This window comes from Balaenoptera borealis (genome assembly GCF_965194805.1).
Source record: "Balaenoptera borealis genome assembly, chromosome: 10".
Taxonomy (NCBI): Eukaryota; Metazoa; Chordata; class Mammalia; order Artiodactyla; family Balaenopteridae; genus Balaenoptera; species Balaenoptera borealis.
In genome coordinates, this window is record NC_138874.1 from 72,173,556 (window position 1) to 72,198,674 (window position 25,119).

Here is a 25,119-nt window from a genome sequence, read left to right on the forward strand (position 1 = left end):
TAAAACATGTTTTCATGTTTGTGTTGAAATGAAGGGCTACTGGCAGCATTAGCAACTAGGTTAAAATTTTTCTCCAATAGAGTTGCCACTACACAACCTAAAGATATTTCAGATTAACCATTATACCATTACTGTACTGTGCTAGAACAATCTGTGCAACAATCGTGATTCTGTACACGTTAGCTCATCTTACTGGGGATAATTTGAAAAAGAGATGACGTAGACGCGAGCTGTAAGTTTTTAGGAAGCCTTGGGAAAGCAAGCTAAAGAAAATAAGGACGAGTTATTTAATTTCTGAGTTTGTCTTCTCATCTTTGAAATGAAGTTAATCAAATAAGATTGCACTGCAGGTTATACGTATACATAATGAATACTAAAAAACTGGTGGCTATTGTGATTGATTGATTAGAGAAAGTAAAGTAGGGCCTTTCTGAATGCATCTAGTTAGAAGGAATTTGGCAGAAAAGCACTGAACTTCAGCTGAAGTCCTCTAGTTTAAAAAAAAAAAAGCAAAAAGCAGTTTAATATCTTACCTGCAACAGCAGATTAAAAATTAAAAGTACCTATGAAGAGTGTGCAAGAAAGACAAAATGGAAGTTAGTAATAACCTATTCTTTGCTAATTCAAGAATCATAAAATACATTGATATTTAAGTGAATATAAAAACTTTTAATGTTCAAGTGTTTCTCAGCTGTACTCCTAACCAAAGGATACCACATTCATATAATTTTGTGACAAGGTGTTTTACAAATCACAGGACAACTATATGGCTGTTATGCTTTTAATGGAGGGAGGCACAAAATCCATCAATGCAAAAGAAATGTTTTACACTCATTAGCACAGTGATTGTTAATTTAGGGATACACAATGTGTTAAACCTCAAAAACTACAAAGTTTCCTGCAACCAAAGATAATGGAAAGGCTCCTTAAGTTTTTACCCACCACCTTTAGTTTTTAAAGTTCTAAATGGTATCGGGGAACTAAAAAATAATAGGCTCGTTTCAGCTGTGGTTCAAGAATTCTAATGAAGTTGTATGGCAATGACACTGGGAATGTGAAGTTTCCCCAAAAGGGCTTTCTAGATGACCACATCACAAACTTTAAAAGTATTTCCAATAACATATAGGCAAGTTGAGTGGCTTAATAGTGTAAAAGCCTGGAAAGCAGCTAAGATGTCTCATCTTACAGAATTTTAAAACATGGTATAAATACCATTTCTCTTCTACAGAGAAACTTTTTAAAGCATGGACATAACTTTAAGGATGCTAAGGGAAACATCAATACTTTTCATAAAGCTTCAATAAACACCCCAAGGCAGTGTTCAAAACGGCCTATTCACTAAAATGTCACTGCATTATAAGGTATAGGTATGCTATGCTTGCAGTGAGAGGACATTTAATTTATGCCTAGTTAAAAGCACCAGGTGTCCAGTTCAGCTTCCATTTACACAGGATGCACCAGTAACATTTAGGATAGTGAATAGTTCAAGTACTACATTTCCAACATGTCTTGCCTTTTGCTTTTTGATTAGTCAGCACTGGGGCTCTTCTGCCTGTGGTTCTTCAGAATATTTTGAAAGAGGCTAAGATTACCCTGAATATAGTCTTCAAGCAACATGGAGCCCTTCTGAAAGAGCTGTCTAGATACTTGAATAATAACGTTTAGAGGAGGGAATAAAGATAAAACTTCAAATAGTTGAGTTTGTTTCAAAAAAAGAAAAATAATGTAGAATCTGGCATGTAAGCTAAAATGTTTTGTAATTAATGTCAAAAATTGCCAAAATTGTTAATACATGTTTTGGTAAGAAAAAACCACTATATTGGCAAGGTTAATTATTTGTGTGAAATAATATTGTACATTAATTAAACAGAAGAATTCACCGTTAATGGAAGAAAACCCACAACAAGGGAAGCATCCAAAGAAGGGCAATCAAAAGGTTAGGTAAGTTTACTAGTTTTAGAATACATCAACACACCTTGATTATAAAACTATTTCATTTTTAAAACTACAGTGCTTTAATGTACTTCTAATAACAACCCAAACTAAGGAGCCGTGGAGGCTTATGAAAAAGACCCACCCACTACGATGCTGTGTTTCTAGGGTAGGGGTGAATTAATACTTCTGTAAGAAGGAACTGAATCACCTCAACATCAACAAACAGCCTTTTTCTTTTACACAGTAACTCAAAATTTGATTTATTATTTCTCTTCACTAGTTCAAAATTAGGCAGAAAAGGAACTACATCAGACCCAGAAACGCAATGATTTGGCAAGCCGCAGTCACTCAGCTCATGGATTTGTGCTAATCTGCAGAAAATTTGCTTGACTCTAGTATTCCATTCCTTCACATCTGTAAAGAAAAGCCCATAGATAAAAAGTCATTTCACTGCAGGATAAAAAGCGAGTTTCTTCCCACCCTGAAGCTCTCATTTCTCAATAAGCTACTAGAATCCACACAGGCTCCAAAAATTCTCCCAACAGCTACACCATCTTGAAAGGTCACTTTCAAGTATGTCCTAGTTATTTCATGGAGCAAGTTCAAGTGAAATACATGAAATTTTTATGATCTCTCTTTTTCCCACCTCACCTAATACAGAAACCATTAATAGGAATACAGTTCAGTGGGCAAAGTATGAATTCATATATAAGGCAAAATATCTTTGAGCAGCTAAAACTAATATTTGCACTAGTGGCATGTACCCACCTGTAGAGGAGTTCGATACAACCATTTTTCTTTATCAACTTTAAGCTGCATACAGGCAAAGAGATCACAAACTGCTGGGAGGCCGTAACAGTCTGGGGGAAAGCTGCGTTCCTCCTGTAGGGGCGAATTAAGTAATACTTCCTGCAAGAAGACAAAAGGTGGATTGCTACATGACAACTGGGAGGCGTGAGACCAACAATTCATCTTCAAATAGTGTAGTGTCTATAAAGAATGATGTAAATGTTGGGCATTCTAATAACAATGAGCAAAGGGGACAACTATTTTCTCTACCCCTAATCTTTTCCATAAGTAGCAATAAAATAGGCCAGATGGGGATTTGGGGCCTAGAAAATGCACAGAAATTTCAGTCTGAATAATCATAAATCCTCCACTCTGTTGCTAACATGGCACCAAAATTAATACTTAAGCCATATTTAACAGTTAAGATATTTAGGGATCTGGCCCATTTGCAAGGTTTGGGATTAAGAAAGTAAAAATGTATTAAATATACTTCAAAAGGTGCTATTTTAATGTGTTGTGCTCACCTTGGCCTTTCGAAGTAGCCATTTGTCTTCTCCTGAGGATAACTGGCTAAGATTTCCTGTCTTCTTTCCTGGCAAGACCCAGTCAGCTGTGTTAAAGGGACACCAGGAAGTGGCCAAGTGGCTTGTAAGCTTTGGTATGCCAGCTCTGTCCTCTCTAAGAGGCACTTCCTTGGGACATCCTTCTTTGCATGAGGGGGTAATGAGCCACTCTGACAAGGGACTGTTCCTTATGACTTGGAAGGAATCAGCAATTCTAGAAGAAGCCATTGCCTTCGGTGCCTTGGCTTGTTCTGTTGCCTCTCTTCTGGATGGACAGAGCCACATACTCAGGGAATCTTTATGTTTCTCAGGTTCAGGTTTTGGTTCCACAGGCATACCATTTTTATCCTTTCCTTCTTTCTTCAGAAGCCATTTACACAGAGCTTCCTTCTCACAATTTTCATCACACACGCACTCTGCAAAGCTCGTACAGGGCTCATTGGCTTTGCAGACCTCCTCTACTTTATATGGGTCTTGATGATTCTGGACAAGCCAATCCTCAGTAATCACGCTGGGAGTGGACAAGGGTTTCTTGGCCTCCAAGTGGTCATTCAGGCACTTCAGGTTGCCCAGGTTCTCAATCTCCACACCTTTAGGCTGGTTACCCTGACAATTGGTACAGGAATCAGGCTTGATGAGCCAATCATTCACACTATAGGACTCCTGGAACACCTGGAACAAGAGCTTAAACTTCTCACTGGTTTCACAGCTGCCATTCCCAGCCTTCTCAAGCTTATGGGATTCCTGGGGAGTCACCAGCCAATCGGAAAGCTCCATCTCATCTTGATCAAGAAGCTCTAGATCTCCAACCTTTTCAATTTCAATGGAGTAAGAACTGGTAGTAGAATAGCTGTTACACTTTTGGTAACTTGGTTTTTCAGAAACTTCTTGTTTCTGACTCTTGTGGAGCCAATTTTCCAAGCCCTTTAGGTTGCCCCAGACATTACTGAAGAAATTGCAGGCTCTGGCAGAAGTCTACATAAGAAGTACACAATATTAGTTTGCCAGAATATTATGACTGCTTTGGGATTCAATGATAAGACTTCTACTTATATTTACCACACTGCCCAATGTTTCTAAATTTAAGTATATACATAGCCAAAAGGTATGGGATTTCTCTATTAATCTATTAAAATATATGGTTACATTAAAATTTAATTTTCTGCAGTTTTAAAATAAACAAGGCAAACTAGGAGAAAGCATTTGTAGCAGTTTATAGAAAAGAGACTAGTACTTCTATATAATGTGACTTTATGAATAAAGAAGACAAAAATGAGCCATGGATATGATGAGACAAGTCATCAAAGAAGGCTAATAACCATGAAAAATACTCAACCTCCTTAGTAATCTAAGAAACTCAAAACAAAAGTTTTTACTGTTACTTTGTGTCAAATTCAGAGAAATAAACTTGTTAACGACTACCACTATTGGAGAAGTTTCAGGGAAGCAGGTCTCTTCAATACTCTGCTGGTGGGAATATAAACTGGTATCAACTTCCTGGAAAGCCAAATTGGCAATCTGTATCAAAAGTCTTAAAGGGTCTGCAGAACTATAATCTAGGAATGCCATTTCTAAGAATTTATTCCTAAAGAACTAATCAAGAATGTACGCAAATAATCAGTTCCTGGACATGCAGAGGAAATGTATTTATATTCAGAAAAACTCAAGTTTAGAGCCAATCAATGAAATATTATATACTGTGAAGGATTTTATGGAAGAAACTAAATGACAGAGAAATATATTCATGCTCTATTAGTAAAAAAATCTGCTAGCCAAAACAAAAGTTACAGAATGATTTTTTTTTTAAAGTATATGTATGCATAAACAAAAATGTTACAGTGGTTGTTTCTGCATGTGGGATTATGGGCTTGTATTTCTTTATACAGTTTTTTCCTAAGCTTTTTATCTACAGTGTAGAGGTGTCACTATTGTAATAAAAAGTTATTAAAAGATATATGTTTCCCAGACTAGAACTAAAAACCAAACAAAGACGTACACTATCAGTTAATAACTAGCCCCATCTATTACTTCATCTATCTCAGAAACAATAAAGGCAGCAACACACCTGACTATTCTCCAAGGTCTGCTTTTGGTTGAGCCAGTCCTGCAGATTGGTACTGGGTATGTAAGGAGCCTGGCGACCGCTGGCAGGTTTGCTTCCAAGGAGCCATTCGCTGAGAGGGACAGATGTGGTGCTGGATGCTGACTTCTGCTAATCACATAATACTTTGCTGCTTAACAAGGCAATGTCAAATGCAGTAGAAAGTTTGCCAGAAAAGCAGGAGACCCAAGTTCTCTAATCTTGGCTTGATGCTGACCCTGCACAAGTCAAATGACTTCCCTAAGCCTCCATTTTCACAATTACAAAACAAGGAGTATAGGTGATCTCCAGGGTTCTTCTCAACTCAAAACTTCTAGGATCCTATATTCACATTGCCTTTAGAAGTAAATCACCTCTATGGATGATAAAGAGAAGGATCCCTAAGAGAGAACCAACCCAATCAGAGAGCTATTGATAATTCTTATGAACTAACTGGTAACAATTACTTTCTTACTCAACACCTCTAAAACCTCTAAATTTCTGACATTCAGTCTCAAGGGAAGCATTTAATTGCATAAACTAATTTATTACCACTGGTGCCTTTTTACAAATAAATGGTAGCCAAAAAAAAAAAAAGTGATATAATCAAAACCCAAAAGAAATATAAGCCAAGTAATAGCTCAGTTACAAGAAACAAAATGACATTTTACCTGCTCTGGCAATGCGATATAGCCTCTTTTCTCCAGGAAGGGCCCAATGTTTGATGAACTAGCATGAGCCATCAGGTGCTCAGGAATTTGCTATAAGAGCAAATTAATCATGTTTACTAATGTTATGCTTTCATACCAAAAAAGTGAAATTGTAATCCCTAAATTTCAAAAGTTTAAGCAAAGTGTTACATTTCACTAGAATAAATATTTTTTACACTAAATTCACTGACCTATGAAGTAGTTATAAAATCTGAGAGTTCCCTATCTATTGTACTACATAACTATCTTCATGTAAGAAACCTTCACCAGAATTGGTAGTATTACTACTTCTAACAAGACCCAAATGAGACCATATTTGACTCTATATTAAAGATCATTCAAGCCATAAATTTCATAAGAAAAAAGTCAAAGGTATTTAAAGAGATACCAGATGAATTCTAGAGATGATCAATGAGTCAATACCACATTCCAAGCACTACCAGCCTAATGCTCTATAAATTTAATCAGAAAATGAAATTTCTGAAGCTTATCAAATTCTCAAGAAAGCCACTATTCACAGTGAAAATGTGTTATTTTTAAGACCACCTGTGAGGCCACAGACCTGAGAAGCTCACTATGAACCTTCTGAGATGAACACTACTCACAATGGTCTTAAGAGACCCAAACGTGGTGATTGCCTGGCGCAGGGCAGTTATATCGGCTTCAAAGAGTAGGACAGTCGAATCTTCAGGTTTGAGGGTCAAACTGCCCAGTCTGGAGAAAAAAAATAAAACCTGGCTATTTTAAAGAAACATCTATTTCAAATTCATCCAAAATAAAAACCAAATTGTGAGTTATTTGAAATGATTGTACTTTTCGAAGAAACTCAACCAAAGATAGATGACTTAACCATGTACCACCAAGTACGATGTTAAATATATAAAGCAGGATGATCTTATCCAAGGAACAGAGACATCAAGTTAAATCCAAATCATGCAATGAGTTACAAAGTGACTCTTTTTTTAATACACCATAGTCAAAGAGCCAAAGTCAAAACAAGCAAAAAAGGTCTTTACCTCTCCAGGCACACGGAGACTTGATTGGCTAGGTCTTTGTTCTGGGTGCACTCCAGCTGATGAATAAGACAATTGAACTGGCCCAGCAACTATAAGAAAAATGAAACCATCTATCCACAATGATACTAAAAGCACCAAGTGTATCCAAGTTAACAAATAGCAAATAGCACTTGAGATTAAATTTTTATCTGATCTGTGTTAATGCTGCATTACAGACAAAACAGTCTCTGGAAACCAGAAACCATATTCAAACCAATCACGGCCTTGCAGTCATCTTACCCAGTAGAGCTGTTGGGCCTGCTGCTGAAGCGTCTCCTCTTTAAGCTGATAGATGAGATCTACCTGTTCATACAGCCACACCTCACGGCTTCGAAGGCATTCCAGGTGACGACTTATGCAGCTGTGAATCTGGGCTTTCACCTAGAAAACATATATATGTTAGCTTCACTAGTGCTATAAGCTCAAAGAATGGTGTTTCCCACAGAATGGTGAGGTCCCTAAACTTCTGGCGGTCACAAATCCTTTTGATTATCCAATGACATTTATGGAGTGTCTCCCCAGAAAAATGCATACATTCAAAATTTTGCCTATAATTTCAGCGTTGAGTCCCGAATCCCATCCATGGAACCACCAAAGCCCCATGGACCCAGTTTAAGAATCCCAGCCATAAATGCATATCTAAGCTCCAAAATCCTCCTTCAATACTCCTTCTTCTAAGAGGATCAGGTTTATTTTGGGTGTCCTAAAGGAGTCAAGAGAAAATACAAGGATATGTCATGCAATACTGATGCCCCTAAGTTTTCCACATAATTTGAAAACCTATAGTTTTACAAATTCATCAGTGGAAGAAGACAAGAATATTAACTTAATAACTAGCCCTTACCTCTTTTCTCACCCTACAAATGAGCAACACATTTACAGTAGGCCAATTTAGTAAAGAGATGTGCCACTACATGTCAACAGCCAGAAGACCATTAGGGTAGATAGACAGTTTATGTAAAATTATAAACTAAATGTTTCTGGAAGCATAAAGAGTGATTCAAAAGAGAGATAAATATAAAAATTCTAAGGAAGAAAATCATAACAGCTATAAATTATCCAGGAGAATCCATATAAGAAACGATATTTTAAAACACCTTTTTCTGGATAGTAAAGTGGTATTTCAAAGTCATGTAACACTTGGTCTACCCACTCACCAGCAGAACGCTATTGGGCCAATAGAAGGAACAGATTTCGTTCTGGCTAGCTCTAACAATTAAGTCATTTATAGAACCATGCCACCACCAAAACCATGCCAATACCAAATTAACAGATGGTAGGGGACATGCTGAAGTGCCATCCTTTATGCATTAAGAACACAACTGACCAGTTCAATGAGCTGAGCTCATTCACTTTGTTACTTTTTAGTGGATGGCAGTGCTTGGCACAGGGACCACACAGAGAAGCAATCAAAAATGCACACTGGACTGAATTCTCTAAGGTGGTGCAGGAGTTTCCAGATTCTTCTAACATCTGCTTTATTTTCCATTTGGAATCAAAGGCACCAACATTTCAGGCAGACAATGCAAGGCATGGGGTAAAACTTCTGGGTTTGGACAAGCCAATCCCTTCGCCATGCTCTAACCAGCCCTGTAATAAGAGTTCAGACAAGGGAAGAGAAAAGCACACGTCACACCTCTCGCAAGTTATCTTTAATTTGCTGTTCAGCCCGGAGAACTCCACCAATAGCAAGCTCCAAGTCCCTCCGTGCATCACAACACCTCAAATGGGGTTCTTTATTACTGGAGCAGCCACTCTGGTCCTGTGAGGTACTCATTCTGCTCCCTGTTCCTTTAAAAGAAAAAAAAAGAAGAACAATCCAAATTGCACCATAATTACAACCAAAAACCACCCTGCAATCATCCCCCAAATGATTATTCCAACCAGCTCCCAGTTACTAACTACTTAGATTACTTCCGACATAGGACTTGGTACATAGTATACCCTTAATAAATATTACCTCCTCTTCCCCGCCCACCACTACTGTGTTCCTGCCCAAAAATCCTATGCATCTACTTTAGTTACACTTTACATGGGAACAGATATTTCTGAAAAAATACACTAAATTGCCTGAATTGATAGGGCATATAGCCTCCAAAAAGTTAAAAGAACACTAGATTTTAAGTTTCTATTTACATACCTGAAGTCACAGGGGGCATGTGTTCTCGTTTTACAGATTTAGAGCTGAAGACTAAAAGGTCTAGAAGGACCCATGATTACTTTGGAAAGAAGCTGCAAACCAATAACCTAATACACAGAGTTTAGAACATTGTTTAGATCTGGCATTAACCTAAATTTATTGGGAGGATTTAATTTTTTATCCCCCCCCCCTTTTTTTTATTTAGGAAGAACTCAGGGATGCCTTCATAGCTAGGAAGCTCTCAGGAATGTAAATCTGACAAAATAATTTCATGGGATTCTGCTATAAGGGAGGTACTTAGAGAAACTGGTGTGGGAAACCACAGAGAGTTTTCTAATAAGCATAGGAGAGAAGAAACAGAAGTGGAAAAATACCACATAACCCAAGATATAATGATATGAGACTGGGACAGAAGACTGTCAGAAAAGCAATGAAGCAAAGCTTGACAAAAACTGCTGGAAGAACAGTCTGATGTCTATCCTGGATAGATCTAGAATCAGAGATGGTTTCTAAATACTTACAAAAAGAAAGCAGTGATCACAGTAGCCCAGCATGGATTCACTAAGCCCTGTGACACCAAAATTATTTCCTTCTTGGGTAGTTTTACTAAACTGGCCAGTCAACATAATCCTTTAGACACGATATATTTGGACAATAGTAAGACTTGCGACAAGGTTGTATACGATCTCTGTGGACAAAGTGAACATGCGCAAAACAGGCCAACTAAATTGAATCATAAAATTATTTTTTACAAAGTACTCAAAGGATAATGAATTGAAACCAGTCTGTTAAGTATTTAGAGGTATGCCTGTTTTCCCCAATTACTCTACTGTTTTCCCTAATTGCCTGTATGAAAACACAGAAGGCAGACATTAAAGTTGGAGATAACACATGGCTGTGACAAAAATAGATTCCAAACAATCTCTACATAGCTGTTAAATCTTATAAAACAAAAATGTAGATTTTTTTTTTTTTACTTGAACGGGGGAGGGCAAAGTGGAAGAGAATAAATGTAAAAGGATGGAGATTTTTAATTGAAAGCAAGTTCTATATGAGTTAGCAGTGTGCTGGATCTCAGGCGAAAATTACTTACATGCTATTTGACTACATTTACCAAAAGTATAGCGTTTGCCACTAATCTGTTCCATGTTTATTAGACTAATTTTGAAATTTCTTTCTGAATAACAAACTTCAGAAAGAGGCATTTAGAAAAAGAAAGAAAGGGGCCTCATAACCATGAAAAATTTCTCCAGGAAGAGAGGCTGTTTAGTCTAGATAAGAGAAGTCTCTGGGAGGACAAGATTACTATTCTGGAATACTTGGAGACCTGTCAAATAGAATTAGACCTGTTCAGAATGACCCAAAGGAGTAGAGGAGGATTAACAGGAGACATCTGAGGCAACATATAAAAGAACTTCCTAACAGTCCTGAAGGAAACGACCTTCTCAGAGAAGCAAGCCAGCTTTCGGCTGAACAGCAGTCTACACAGTGCAAATGGCTGACTGCTCATCTGAGACCCAGGGAACTCTGGCCTACACTGCATCTTTAAGCCGAGGTTTAGGGCCAAGTGGCTAGCTAGAAGCTGAAACGGGCCGAACACTATGATTCCCCACCCTCAGAAATAAGACAGCGGGAGGAAGAAGCCCAGTAGGCTTTCTTTTGACCATCTCAGCAGAAAATTCACATTCAGGAACTAGAGTTCCTGAAAGATTCAGGAAATTTTCTAACTTCTCCCTGCTATTTTGTTGCCACAGTCTGTTTCCCCATAATGATCTCTAAAATGGAAGGGCTTCATTAACTGGATTTGACAGGAATCCCCTTGGAGATTTTTTTCCAACCTTTGAAACACCAGCTGCAGCTACTTTGCTACCTTCTTTTTCACACTATAAGCTGCCCTGTTTTAAGCACGCCATTAGTGTGCACTTAGTGCACACTGTAGGAACTTGAACAATACCTGCATAACGAGTGAAATGCTGGCTCATATTCAGAGAGTGGAATGTCACCTCATTACCACAAGTTGTTTCACTTTTCACTTAAGTTACTTATATGCAAAGCATGTTTAGCTGTCTTTCAAATGTATTAACCAACTTTCACCTGTGCCAAATTTCCCATTCTTAGGTCCTCACCATGTGTATGCAATGCCACAATGCCTGGCACAGTGTAAAATTTAAACAATAACATTAAGTCAAAATGTTGCTTCACAATGTCAAAAACCAGTAGTTTTTGACATTGATCACGTGGGAGACAAATTCAAATGCATACAGTGCTGACTTAGAGAAGTCTTCTCAAGTCCATCACAAATACTATACAACTGCCTAACAAGAACAGAATATGGCAAGAGTACACAACTTGTATTTTCCTCTTATCAGCTATGGATAGAAGGTAGGATGAGATTTAAAAGTTACAAAACTGATTTTCCCCACATATTTATCCCTTGTTTTCAAATTAAAATGTGTTATCCTTCAAAACAGTCACCTTGTTAGAGTAGGGGTCTTTAAAGCCATTAAGAAAACCTGTTTCATTCCTTTACGGCCAGCCCCAGGGATGTCTGTCCCTTTGCTGCCCTTGGCGCTGACCCTCCTCCTCCCTGTGGAGCAGTCAAGGGGCAGTCGGCTTCCAAAGCTTAAATCCCAAGAAAGAAGCCGTGCAAAGGTTTGCCTTCTTGTACTGCAGTGAGGAGAGAGCCCTCAGAGCTGAAATCAAGAACTCCACCACATGGGTGAATTCAAACCACAATAAGGTGAAGTCTGAGCTAGCTTTATGAAATGTCACATCCAGAGAGACCTGTATGAGTTATCTAGCTCATATGGTCAATTTCAAAAAAAAAAAAAAAAATTCACCATTCCTTTCAGCTTGGAGAGCCAATGTAGCAAGCATGATGTTTAAGAGATTACTCTGAGGCCTGACAAACCAGAATTCCAGCTCCATCTGCAACCTTCAGACCCATGAGCGAGTTACTTAACTTCTCTGGACCTGTTTCCTCTAGAAAAATGTGGACAATGACAGTAGCTACAAAGTGCTGCAATGAAGTTAAAGTGAGACAATATCTCCCTTTAGGCACTTAACCCAGGCCCTGCACACTGCACTTTTTAACGCTTTGGTTGTTTTTGGTTAGCTGAGTTATGGGGACCTAAAGAATCTCCACCTATGGACTATACAGAAAGCAGCACTGAAGCTAGAAAAGGCTTTGAAGTGAGGAGACCCTGACTTAGAATCATTTAGCCATTAATCAATGCTATGACCTTGGACCATTTGCCCTTTTTGAACCTAATGTCCTAATTAAATAAGTGAGGATAACAATACTTACCTCATAGACTTAGGGGTGAGGATGTGGTACTTGTTTAATAAATATAGCTCCCCATATACTCCTCTCACTATAAAACACAGCAAAAGACAAGTTGTTTTTATGGCAAAAAGTCAGTAGTCTAAACTCTCTAATACATACCAAATATACACACACTTTTGCCTGTTTTCTAACCTGTAAAAAGACTGGACCGGGGGCTTCCCTGGTGGCGCAGTGGTTGAGAATCTGCCTGCCGATGCAGGGGACACGGGTTCGTGCCCTGGTCTGGGAAGATCCCACATGCCGCGGAGCAAATGGGCCCGTGAGCCACAACTACTGAGCCTGCGCATCTGGAGCCTATGCTCAACAAGAGAGGCCGCGACAGTTGAGAGGCCCGCGCACCACGATGAAGAGCGGCCCCCGCTTGCCGCAACTAGAGAAAGCCCTCGCACATAAACGAAGACCCAACACAGCCAAAAATAAATAAATAAATTTAAAAAAGACTGGACCAAATCAGCTCTAATTCTAAAATTCACATCAATGAAAGACTACAAAAAATGTCTTTTTCTCTTCACCTTTATAATCCAAACTACTGCCCTACCACCTTCAACAGAGGATTGCCTTAAATGTGTATTTTTTTTTTGAGACAAGTTAAAAGTTTAAGTGCTTTCTAAAACTTCCCTGCCTCTAGGGTTCCTGTTTTAGGTTTTGGAGGAGGAGAGAGATCGAGGGGGAAACACACACATCCCTCAAACAAAAAAATAAGGCTCCAGGAAAACCTAGAGCTTTCTTCAAAGAAGAGTTCCACAAACTATATATGCCATACTTGCACAATGCTTTGCACGAATCTAGTTATGAAATCCAAAGATCATGGAACCAGAATTGAGCAACTAAACCACAAATGAAGCTAAGTCCTTATCATATGGTTTAACCATAAAATTTCCAAAGAGCCATAACCCTCTTGTGACCGACACAAACCACAATTTAAAGTTGAAAAAACCTTAGCCATCTCTTTAGTAGACTACTCTCATTACACAGATGAAGCCACAAAGCCCCAGAGAGTTTAAATGACCCATCCACAGCCATTACACGCAGATTTGGGTTTAGAACTAGGGTTCCTAGGGTCTAGTCCTGGATTCTCTCCTTCTGACCAGCTTGTTCTTCCTTTAGTGTATTATCACCCATAAATTCTTTTTATTTGCCAACACTAAAGATTAAAATTAACATTGCAATGGGTTACTAACGGAACACCTTCCATTAAGAATCTCAGTCCATTCTCATAGTCCTCAATAAATTATAACAATTTTTCAGAACCATCTTCCTTAGATAATGCTAACAAAAATAAACAGCACATCATGACAGACTCAGAATAATCAAAACACTTCCAAGATGAAGGACAGGAGCAAGAGCCCTGGGTTCTGATCTCACATCTTATCACAACCATTCCACATTCCATTCCTCTGTCTGAATGAAGGCTTATATCATTTCTAACTGCACCTTTCAGGTCTCACTGCTTGTCCCCCCTTCCCAAATGGCCCTCCTCTCCAAAAAAGGTGTCCACTTTTCACTTATTTTCCTAGCATCTAAATCATTGCAAAAAAACCAAGCCCTTAGAAAACAGACCCATAAGATACTTACTATGTTCTATGAATTACTAAATTCGAAACACTAACTGCCCATTTGGTTATCTTTGATAAGACAACATATATCAGAACATCTGTACAAATTTTCAGGAAAAAAATTATAATAATAGTCCGCATGCAATTTTACCTTGAGACATTTCTTTTTTTTTTTTTTTGAGACATTTCTTAACATTTTCTTTCTTCTTACTGTCAGTTTTAAAAAATAAAAGGTTTTTTTATATCACAATTCATTAACTCAAAGGTTATCTATACGTATCTTATCCTAACCCTTTAATTCTTTAATAGTTTCTGAAATTCAAGATCTGATTCTTCGTAATTTAAAAACTATGTAAATAAAGGTTAATTCCTGAAGAAACAAACAAAATAAGGTAATAAATTCACGATAGCACATTTTAAGATCGTTTAACACTTCAGACCTTACTGCGCTCAGATCTACCTTTATACATGTAACTATGAGCAATCAATTCCAGCACTTCAACTTTCCGAAGCAGTAACTGAAAACAGACCACAATATTGGTCATTACCATCTAATGCCAAGTAAAGCGTTTCTAGTTCAAAAGCAACAGTGACTCATGCGACTTTCCAGGTTCCCCAACACTTTCTAGGAGCACAGGCGCCCTAAGAAGCCTGGGTCCCGTCCTCCCTGGAAGCCGCAGCCGCGCGTCCACTCTCCGCTTAAGAGCGGGCACGAGCACCGCTCAGTACGCATGCACACAGCCCCGGCCGCAGGGTCCGTTTCCAGCCCGGCAAGAGGAGCCCACCCCGAGGGCTCCCGCTGCGGCCTTGGGCTGCCAGACGTACCTCCTTGCAGGCCAGGTCCCCGCCGTGCAAGCTGCCCGGCAAGCAGAACGCTGCTTTATCCGCGACCAGGGTGACAAAGGTTCCCTGAACCCTCAGGCCGCGCCCCGCCCGCGCGCCTGCAGCGCCCCACGGGCGAGCGGGAGCGCGCACGTCGACGCCGGGGTGGGGCCGCAGGCACCGCCCACTCGGGCGGCTCGCAAGACCCTCCAGCTGCCAGAGGACCCCCCGCAGCCTCCCGCAAGGCTCCGGCGTGGCCACTTGGCCTCCCGGCTGGACGCCACCATCCCCGCCCGACCGCCCAGGGCGAAGCCAGCTCGCAGAGCCCCGAGGGACGCCAGGGGCTCCTCTCCAGCCTCTCCTCGGCCCACCTGCTCCAGCGCTTAGCCTGTGTCCACCCCGATCCGCGCCCCAAATCGTCAAGACGTCTTTAAGGATTTTGCTGCTAATCACTACAAAGAAATAACAAACGTGGGCCAGTCAGAAGGCTTCCGGAGTTATTATTGGAATGTTCCTGTCCAGTAGGTCCTAACTACCTCTGAGATTACCACTGTCAGCCTGAGGTTCAAGCCCCGGCTTTTGTTTCAGGCTCTTACATCTCACTTCTGTGACATAACTCTACCTATACCCCAGCGTCCGTCTGTCTCTCTCTCAAACACACTTCCACACGGCCTCAGGCCAGTGCTGCATTTAACACTCATGGATGCTTCTCATTCAACAAGTTGACTGAGCACCAACCAGATGCCAAGCTCTATTCTAGGTGCTGGGAATACAATAGTGAAATGAAAGCTCCACCAGGAGAGACTGTAATACAGAGTAGTTAAGAGGATGAACTCTGGAGCTAGACCGTTTCCATACAAAACCTGGCTCTGCTACTTAGATGTGGTGTAACCTTAGGCAAGTCACTTAACCAATCTGTGCCTCAGTTTCCCCATCTGTAAAATGAGGACAATAATAATGGGCCCAACTCAATGAGAATTATATGAATATACAAAAAAATGTTTAAGACCGTACCTGGCACATGGTAAGTACTTCCTGTCTGATGATTATCACGCTCATGGTGCTCTACTTTGATGCCCTTTTCTCCGAAAATAATCCTCAAAGTCTGCATATCCAATCAGGCCAGAGACAGAATTCTATACAGCCTTGTCATTCCCTTCAATTTTTTTAATGTAAAATACTTACTCTCATCTATGCATATGAAGCTATTTTCATAAACAGTAAGAGTAAAGCAAAACCACTTGACAAAAAGCAAAGGCCAGTGGACACTGAAGACTATCACCCTCAGATTAAGCATCCCTCAGATTTCAGATGAACAGAGTTTATGGAAGTGCCTGCTTTATCTGTGTTGCACAGTTTCTGGGATCCCACTTCAGACATTCACTACCAAAAATAATAAGAAAACAACTTATCTCTGAATTCAAAATTTCTTCATTGGAGAACATATTTTGTGAAGATACAAAGAAGATACATACCTCTGAATGATGAAAGTTAAAATTTGATAGCCCTTTGTATTTATACTTTAAGTCAATGGCTAGAAAAAAGGAATTCTCAGTCTGTAAAAATATGACTAATGTCAAGAACTTTCACCTCTCTTTTATATGCCACTACAAAATAGTTACAATGTAAATACAGTAGGAACTTTGTTGACCATCACCTACATAACCAGTGGTCTCTATGCCCTCTCTAAAGGATCCTGGCCAATGCCTCAGCACACTAAATGCTGCAGCTCTTCTTCACTTGAACTTACTTACACAGTTACTGAGAGTCGGTGTTATTCTGTTTATGACAGCTTTAGTTGTTCCTATAATGATGTGACTTACTAAAGAGTATATAAATATAAAAAGACTGGGGAGAGAAAAAATCATAAAAATCTACAAGAATTCTGCATTCAGACTTTGCAGGCACCTCTTTACTCCCTTAAGCTTTGTTATTTGCCCTGGCATATTTACGAAATGTTTAAGTTCTAAAGGGGAAAAAGTCATAAGGCATTTCACCTCTCTTCTGTTTCAAGATTTCTACGCCGTCTCACAACAAGAGAACCATCTATTTCCCGGTAGATTAGTAGATCATCTCATCTAAAGAGAGCATAAACTATAACTCTCCAATGGTTCCCCCCCACCTACAGGATAAAGTCCAAATTTCTTTAATAAATAAAGTTCTCTGTCTTCTGGCTTCAGCCTGACTCTCCTGCTGTCTCCCCAGAGCAGCGCCCACACCGTGATCTTCCAGACAGCAGTTCCATGCATAGACCAGGCTGCTTTGCCTTGTACAGCTTGGCTCTCCCAGCTCTCTCTGCCAGCAAAGCCAGTTCCTCCCCTTCTCCCCACCTGTCTGCTTTTCTGACTATGCTTAAGTCACCAACACTATTAAGCCTTTCCTGACCAAGCATCCCATTCCTCAATAGTTTTGACCTAGAGAGTTAACTGCTGCCTCCTCTGGGCTCACTGTAACCTGTGTAAGTTTCCAGCATGACACCTATAACACATGTTATCCTTACTGTTACATGTCTGCCTCCTTGGCCTGAGAGGTCCCCAAGAGACGGGACCACATATTATTTGGCTTTGTACACCCTAGTGCTGAACAGACTGCCTGCTATCAGTATCATGGCATTACCAACCCCCCTTTACATTCTATGTGCTCTATTGAATTGACATAAAGAGAATGGTGTCCCTGGAGTTGTGCAGTGCTGTAGCCCTCAACTCAACAGAGGCTTAATACATGTTTGATAAATGGATGGATGAATAAATATAAATGAATGCTCAATTTCAGACCAGCCACAATAACTATGGTAGAGTTGTGCTTCAAACATAAGTAATCAACTTGATGTCCCACTAAGGCCTGCATTAATTCAGGAGGGTTTTTCAGAAGTGGAAATGTTTCTACCATAACTATTACTTTTTGTTCTCTTTCAAACAAGACAAAACTAGCAAGCATATTGCTACTGAAACTATAATTCCAGGATAGGCACTGACATAATGTGTCTTTCCTGACACCAAGCCCATCAAAGCCCAGCTATACAGATTCACAAGCACCAGCTGATTTAACTGTATTTACAGTCAACTCTGGATTTTTTTTCTCTGATTTTGCAGTACCACAGAAATTCCAGCTGACATCACAGAAGTTTGGTAAGCTTTCAGAAGTAGGGCTGTGCCCTATCTTCAACTTGAAACTTCTCGCCATAATATAGCCAAGGTTAGGAAAACATGTTATTTATCTACTATCACAGTAATAATATCATTTTATCCCTGATTTTATATGGTAAACACCTTGCGGTTTTCCCCACAGAAGTAAGCAAGTTATAAAATATTTTCCCTCCTCTAAAGCCTGGAGGACTAGAAAATATGCCAAAATAAAACTCAAAATATACGTGAGATCATGTTCTTATGAAATCTGTAATTGTCCAAGTATTAAGAGACCTAACTTCTTGTCTATGAGCAACTGACAAGCAAAAACCTTTTAACCTATGTTGCCAGTTACTCACTCCTTCACTGAACCAAATTGTTACATTTCTAAAGGACTCAAGGCAATGCTAGATAAGAGAAATATTTAGCAACCAAACATACTCCTTGCCTCAAAAAGAACATCTTGATTCCACTGCATAATTGAGCCAAGCAAAATCAGGGATGACGACTTGGGATAAGAATGGCTAAGAGAGTTAGAATGAGCATTCATGTCAGTAGTAAAAAAAAGCACCCTCAAGATAACTTTTTGTTCACTTGCCAGTGAATCTATTTAATTCAAAGAGTAAGGATGACTTGCCAGGATTTGAGGTATGGTAGGCTAGGTGGGAAGTTTACAAATTATGACTGTAATGTTATGATTTAACAAGCAAAGAAGACAAGCTGAGAAGGACTATATGGCAGCTCCTCTAACTGACAAGCATAGATAGCAACACTATTAAAACAATTCACCAGGGCTTCCCTGGTGGCGCAGTGGTTGAGAATCTGTCTGCCACTGCAGGGGACACAGGTTCGAGCCCCGGTCTGGGAAGATCCCACATGTCGCGGAGTGACTAGGCCCGTGAGCCACAACTACTGAGCCTGCGCGTCTGGAGCCTGTGCTCCGCAACAAGAGAGGCCGTGATAGTGAGAGGCCCGCGCACCGCGATGAAGAGTGGCCCCCGCTTGCCACAACTACAGAAAGCCCTTGCACAGAAACGAAGACCCAACACAGCCAAAAATAAAAATTAATTAATTAATTAATTATTTAAAAAATGAGTAGAGGCTTATTCCTTCAACTCTACCATGCTGTTATCCATTGAACTTAAAAAAAAAAAAAAAATTCACCAGAGCAAAAGTCATGAACTTGGCCTCCTTATCAGCCTAGGCCACCTGCATTGTTTACATCTTGTATGTCGCAACAATGTATTTAGACATACCTATATTGGAAACAAAGCCAAAGTGAAAACCCGTAGCAAAATTTTAAGAGGGCCAAAAAGCAGCAGGAAGAATAATAAAACTGCCATGGAAATCTATAGTTCCTTCATGAAAGTGAACATAATCCAGTATATACATATTGGTTGGTCCCTTATCATAATCACTTTAGACTTGCAACCTAACTAGTAAGTATACAGAGACACTGAATTCACTGATTTCAGTAACACTCAGAAGGTGCTCTCTGATCCAGCACCACATTCCACTGTGTATCCTGCATTGTGACAGGTCTTCATTCTCTGAGGCTGGAGCTGCTCCTCCAGCATGCCTCAGGGCCCTTGCATTTATCCTCCAGATATCATGCCCACTCCTCTTCCTTAGTGTCATCTTCCTCACTACCCTATGTAAAATAAGTCTTCCTTCCACACACCCCCCCTTAATATATTTTATTTTAAAATTATCTCCATAGTGTTTATCAGTATCTGACACATAGAAACCATTTATTTTCTGATCCCACTTCAGAAAACACACTAGAAGATACGTTCCACACAGGCAGGGACTTTGTCTTTTTGTTCACTGTTATACAGTAGATGTTCAATAAATATTTGTTGGAAGAATGGATTCAGGGACTTCCCTGGTGGCGCAGTGGTTAAGAATCCGCCTGCCAATGCAGGGGACATGGGTTTGAGCCCTGGTCCGGGAAGATCCCACGTGCCGCGGAGCAACTAAGCCCGTGCGCCACAACTACTGAGCCTGCGCTCTACAGCCCGTGAGCCACAACTACTGAGCCCCTGCGCCAGAACTACTGAAGCCCACGCACCTAGAGCCTGTGCTCCACAACAAGAGAAGCCACCGCAATGAGAAGTATGGGCACAGCAACAAAAGAGTAGCCCCAGCCCGCCGCAACTAGAGAAAGCCTACGCGCAGCAACAAAAGACCCAACGTAGCCAAAAATAAATTTATAAAAAAAAAAGAAAAAGAATGGCTTAAGTATTTAATATATCTATGTGCCAAGACTTTTATTTTTACACATTATCTCATTTAGTCCTCCCAAAACTTTAAGGTACGTACATACTCTCAACACAATTTATTTATTTATTTTAACATCTTTATTGGAGTATAATTGCTTTACAATGGTGTGTTAGTTTCTGCTGTATAACAAAGTGAATCAGCTATACATATACATATATCCCCATATCCCCTCCCTCTTGCACCTCCCTCCCACCCTCCCTATCCCGCCCCTCTAGGTGGTCACAAAGCACTGAGCTGATCTCCCTGTGCTATGCAGCTGCTTCCCACTAGCTATCTATTTTTACATTTGGTAGTGTATATATGTCAATGCTACTCTCTCACTTCGTCCCAGCTTACCCTTCCCCCTCCCCATATCCTCAAGTCCATACCCTACGTCTGCATCTCTATTCCTGTCCTGCCCCTAGGTTCATCAGAACCTTTTTTTTTTTTTTTAGATTCCATATGTGTTAGCATAAGGTATTTGTTTTCCTCTTTCTGACTTACTTCACTCTGTATGACAGACTCTAGGTCCATCCACCTCACTACAAGTAACTCAATATTGTTTCTTTTTATGGCTGAGTAATATTCCATTGTATATATGTGCCACATCTTCTTCATCTGTCAATGGACACCTAGGTTGCTTCCATGTCCTGGCTATTGTAAACAGTGCTGCAATGAACATTGTGGTACATGGCTCTTTTTGAACTATGGTTTTCTCACGGTATATGTCCAGTAGTGGGATTGCTGGGTCATATGGTAGTTCTATTTTTAGTTTTTTAAGGAACCTCCATACTGTTCTCCATAGTGGCTGTATCAATTCACATTCCCACCAACAGTGCAAGAGGCTTCCCTTTTCTCCACACCCTCTCCAGCATTTATTGTTTGTAGATTTCTTGATGATGGCCATTCTGACTGGTGGAAGGTAATACCTCATTGTGGTTTTGATTTGCATTTCTCTAATGATTAGTGATGTAGCAACACAATTTTAAAAACAGAGAAACTAAGGCTTGACAAGGTTAGATATATTACCTACAGTCACAGGATTCCAAGTAAAAGAACCAAGATTTAATGCCAGATGAGTCTAAGGTCTCCAACCACACAATGTATGTTGAAGGGATCATTTAGGTGTCAAGATTTTACTATCTCTTTTTATTCATTCAACAAATATTTATTGAGTGCCTAAGCTGACACACACTGTGATAGTCCCCAAGGACACAATGGTACACTTGCCATCTAGAGGAAAATCTGTGCCATTGAGTCACCGAAAACTAAGAAAATAAGAAAACTTTGAAATAGACTGCGATTTAGAAATCCATCAGCAGCAACAACTGCTCTGAATGCCTTCCAGTATGCCAACCCTTACTCTAGGAGGGAAATGATCATAAAACACTAGCCAGGAAGCTAGTGGGGGAGGGATATGTATCAGAATCACCTGTGCAGTTTTATGAAGCCCCTACACAGGCTCCTGAGATTCTGGCACAGCTAAACCGACTGAATCTTAATAAAATGTGGGTGGGGTGGGGAAACCTATGTAATTCTAAAATAAGATACCTCCTCCCTCTTTGAGAATCACATCTTCCTTTCCCTGCATAGCTCACCAGGCTTCTCCACTTTTGAAATACTTCTTTGCCCAAAAGTAATAATATAATTGTAGAAGTTTATTTAAACACAAAATACAGTATCATAAAACTTTAGACCACTAGGTTTTCCCTGGGGACCCAAGGACAATAGAAAAGGAGGAAGGAATATTAAAATGTAAGAAATGTTACCGTGCTAGACTTTACATATACCATCTCACTTACTTAACAAATCTGCAAGCTAGCAAACCGTCAAGGAGCAAACCAAGTAACTTGCCTCAAAGGTACATGTACCACACCCCCCACCTCCACTGCAGCATTTGGGTGGGTCTTCCTCAAAGGCTCTGAGGTTCTTTAAAGTTCAGAAATGTCACATTAGTACCCCTGTGCAGAAATGAGCCAGCTATGATTACCTGCCCCGTTCTCACCCAGGAAGTAACTCAATAGTCCCTACAACCATATTTCCATATTACCAAGTAGGCGGTTCAAACAGTTATGCTATGGTGAACCTTACCCTGATTAGAAAACAACACAAAATGGTATGGTGAAAAAAGCTCTGCCTTTGGGGTCAAATAGACACTAGCACTCCGCCTTCTGCCATTCTTGATCGCATCACCCCTGTTACATCACGTGACACTTAAGACTATTTATATGGTCATTATTGGTCCTGCCACAAGAATTTAGTTCCATGAAAATAAGGGCTGTGCCCATTTTCTTTCATTGCTATATCCTCAACACCCTGAACATATAGGCACTGAATTAAATAACTGTTGGTGGAATGAGTCAATGAACTAGCAAGCCTCGCTTTTCTCATCTGTAAAAAGGAGATAATGGAACTACCTCTCGGGACTGTTGGGAGAACTACAAGCACTTTACGGTAAGTAACGCTGTGTTGGCAGGTAGAGGGCCGAAGAAAACGTTATCTTCTTCGCGTTTCCACCCAACAGGCTAGGAATGTATAAACTCTGGGCCCGTTCGGGAAAACAGGCCCCTCCTTGCTCCAAGTGACCCCGGCGAGAGGGAGCAAAAACTTGGAGCTGTCACAGCCGGGGCCGGGGGACGGGCGGGCAGGCAGCCATTGGTGGTCCCCAGGCCAGAGTGTCTAAGGACGAAGAAGGGAGAACAGGCCGGGCAGGGAGAAAGAGGTGGCCCTCAGGCCGAGAGTCGAGGGCCAGAGAGAGGAAGGCAGGCCCAGGGCGGCGGGCAGGCATGAGGAGGCCGCCCTCGAGGCAAGCGGGTCGAGGGAGAGGCCGGCCTCTAAAGGCAGGCCCAGACAGGCCCATGCCGGTCCGGTACGCGGCCATGGCGCCCCAGACGAACCCGCGGCGTTGAGAGAGGGAGGAGGCACACCCGCCCCGCTGGCCCCTCCAGTTCTTACCACCTCCGAGTGCAGCTCCGGACGTTCTGAGTAGACCTTCGCGGACAGAGGCACTGCCCGATACAAGCCAAGGGCCTAAAGGCAGACTTCTCGCGACAACACAACCTTCCTCCCACGCCTCATACCATACGTTTGACAGTCTCGCGAGATCTCAAGTCGAGTCGGCCCAAGGTCCTTGCTTAACCTCCAGAGGGCGAGAGCGCCGGCGCACAAGTTTTCCTGGGCTGCAGATCAGGGTCCTTTCGCCGTTTAGGAATAAATAAGGTTAAATGAAAGAAACATTTGTCGAAGGCAAGCTCTGTAACGAGGACTATCCTAAGTGATTCTCTCACACCCGATGTCCTCACAAGGCAGATATTATTTAGGCTTAACGTACAGACGCAAAAATAAAAGAACACACAAAAGGACAAAATATGATTCCATATATATGAGGTACCTACAACAGCCATATTTATAGAGACAGAAAATAGAATGGTGGTTGCCGCAGACTTGGGGAAGGCAAGTTATTGTTTAATGAGTACAGAGTTTCTGTCTGGGAAGATGGGAAGTTCTGGATATGGGTGGTGGTGATGGTCACACAGCAATGGGAGTATACTAAATGCTGCTCAGTTGTCCACAAAAATGGTTAAAATGATAAATTTTATGTTATGTATACCTTGCCACAATTTTTTAAATTCAGTAAATAAATAAATGTCAGAGCCCAGGTTCCAAATTACACCATCTGACTTCAAAGCATTTTCTTGTTTGCACCATATCACACACCACACAGTTTTCTGCACTCCACATTCCACCACTCTGTACCTCCCCTCACATTTTGGCATTAATTATCCACATTGGAATTTTATTTATTTGTTTATTACCAGATGTTAAAATAAGAATCTTTCTTAGTTCTGACAGAGGTCCCCAATACTAGCTGCTAACTGCTCCCCAGATTTCCCATCTGAGTAGGAATTGCAAAGGAAATGATTATAATTGGGTTTTATGCATCTCACCCAAGAATAACAAGGGGCAAGGCTATCTCCGCAGACAGCAACAGGAAACATAGGTTCAGATGCAGAAGCTAAAAGGGCTCTCATGGCCTGTGATTAGGAGCGGAGCTGTAGAGAAAGAGGAGCTGTAGGGAATATCAGAAAGGCCCACAAAAGCCTCATGAGGAAGTAAATCATCTTAAACACTGCCACAGGCAGACGGAGCCAAGATGGCATCATACTGTCCCTCATTCCCTCTTCAATTCAGAGGCAGATTCTGGATTGAGACTTCTTTTGTAACTAAAAGTGACCAAGGCACTTTTTTATTATCTTAGGGTGACCCAAATCTAGGACCTGCCTAGATTGCTCAACTAGTCCACATAGTATGTTTGCACAGGTGGGGTTAGGGGGCAGAGGGGAAATAAAGCTCTTTACTGATTGCCCATGGATTGTTCAACAGAAGGTTCTTTGCTTGTTTGTGATCTGTCATGTACACACACACCCAACTCTAAGCCCCAAGAGAGCAGGGACCTGATCTCTCTGGTTCACTACTGTATCCCCAGGCCCAGAGCACTGCCAGGCACTCAGTAAGGACCTGTTGACTGAACAAATGTTCTGTAACACAGAAACAGCAAGAGATGATCGGCACTGTCACTGTTTTAAGTCCCTAAGTTTTGAGTACTGATACTGTAGCCCTGCACCCAAGCCATTCCCCATCTACAAGGCAGGACTCCTGGCCTCTTAACACCCCACTGGGCTGCAAGTGGGCTTAGAGGCACTTCTTCCAAGCTATCCTGCTCTAACCTGCTCTAA

At 40.9% G+C, this 25,119-nt stretch overlaps 1 protein-coding gene across 9 annotated transcripts; it reads right to left on the bottom strand.

Moving 5' to 3' along the window:
* Positions 1 to 767: 767 nt before the first annotated feature.
* On the bottom strand, positions 768 to 23,498 carry NCOA4 (nuclear receptor coactivator 4). 9 transcript variants are annotated; one of them, XM_082339479.1, is made up of 10 exons: positions 23,339 to 23,498; positions 8,769 to 8,923; positions 7,373 to 7,513; positions 7,094 to 7,182; positions 6,683 to 6,791; positions 6,039 to 6,128; positions 5,353 to 5,496; positions 3,249 to 4,262; positions 2,704 to 2,844; positions 768 to 2,349 (listed from the first exon to the last, which is right to left on the bottom strand). In XM_082339479.1, exons 2-10 carry the CDS (start codon positions 8,907 to 8,909, stop codon positions 2,344 to 2,346), a joined length of 1,875 nt encoding a protein of 624 aa, XP_082195605.1. In that variant the 5' UTR covers positions 8,910 to 8,923; positions 23,339 to 23,498; the 3' UTR covers positions 768 to 2,343. The 9 variants fall into 9 exon arrangements, with proteins under 9 accessions (XP_082195605.1, XP_082195602.1, XP_082195603.1 ...); XM_082339476.1 differs by having other exon boundaries at positions 5,353 to 5,499; XM_082339477.1 differs by having other exon boundaries at positions 5,353 to 5,499; positions 23,342 to 23,455.
* Between the last annotated feature and the right edge of the window lie 1,621 nt (positions 23,499 to 25,119).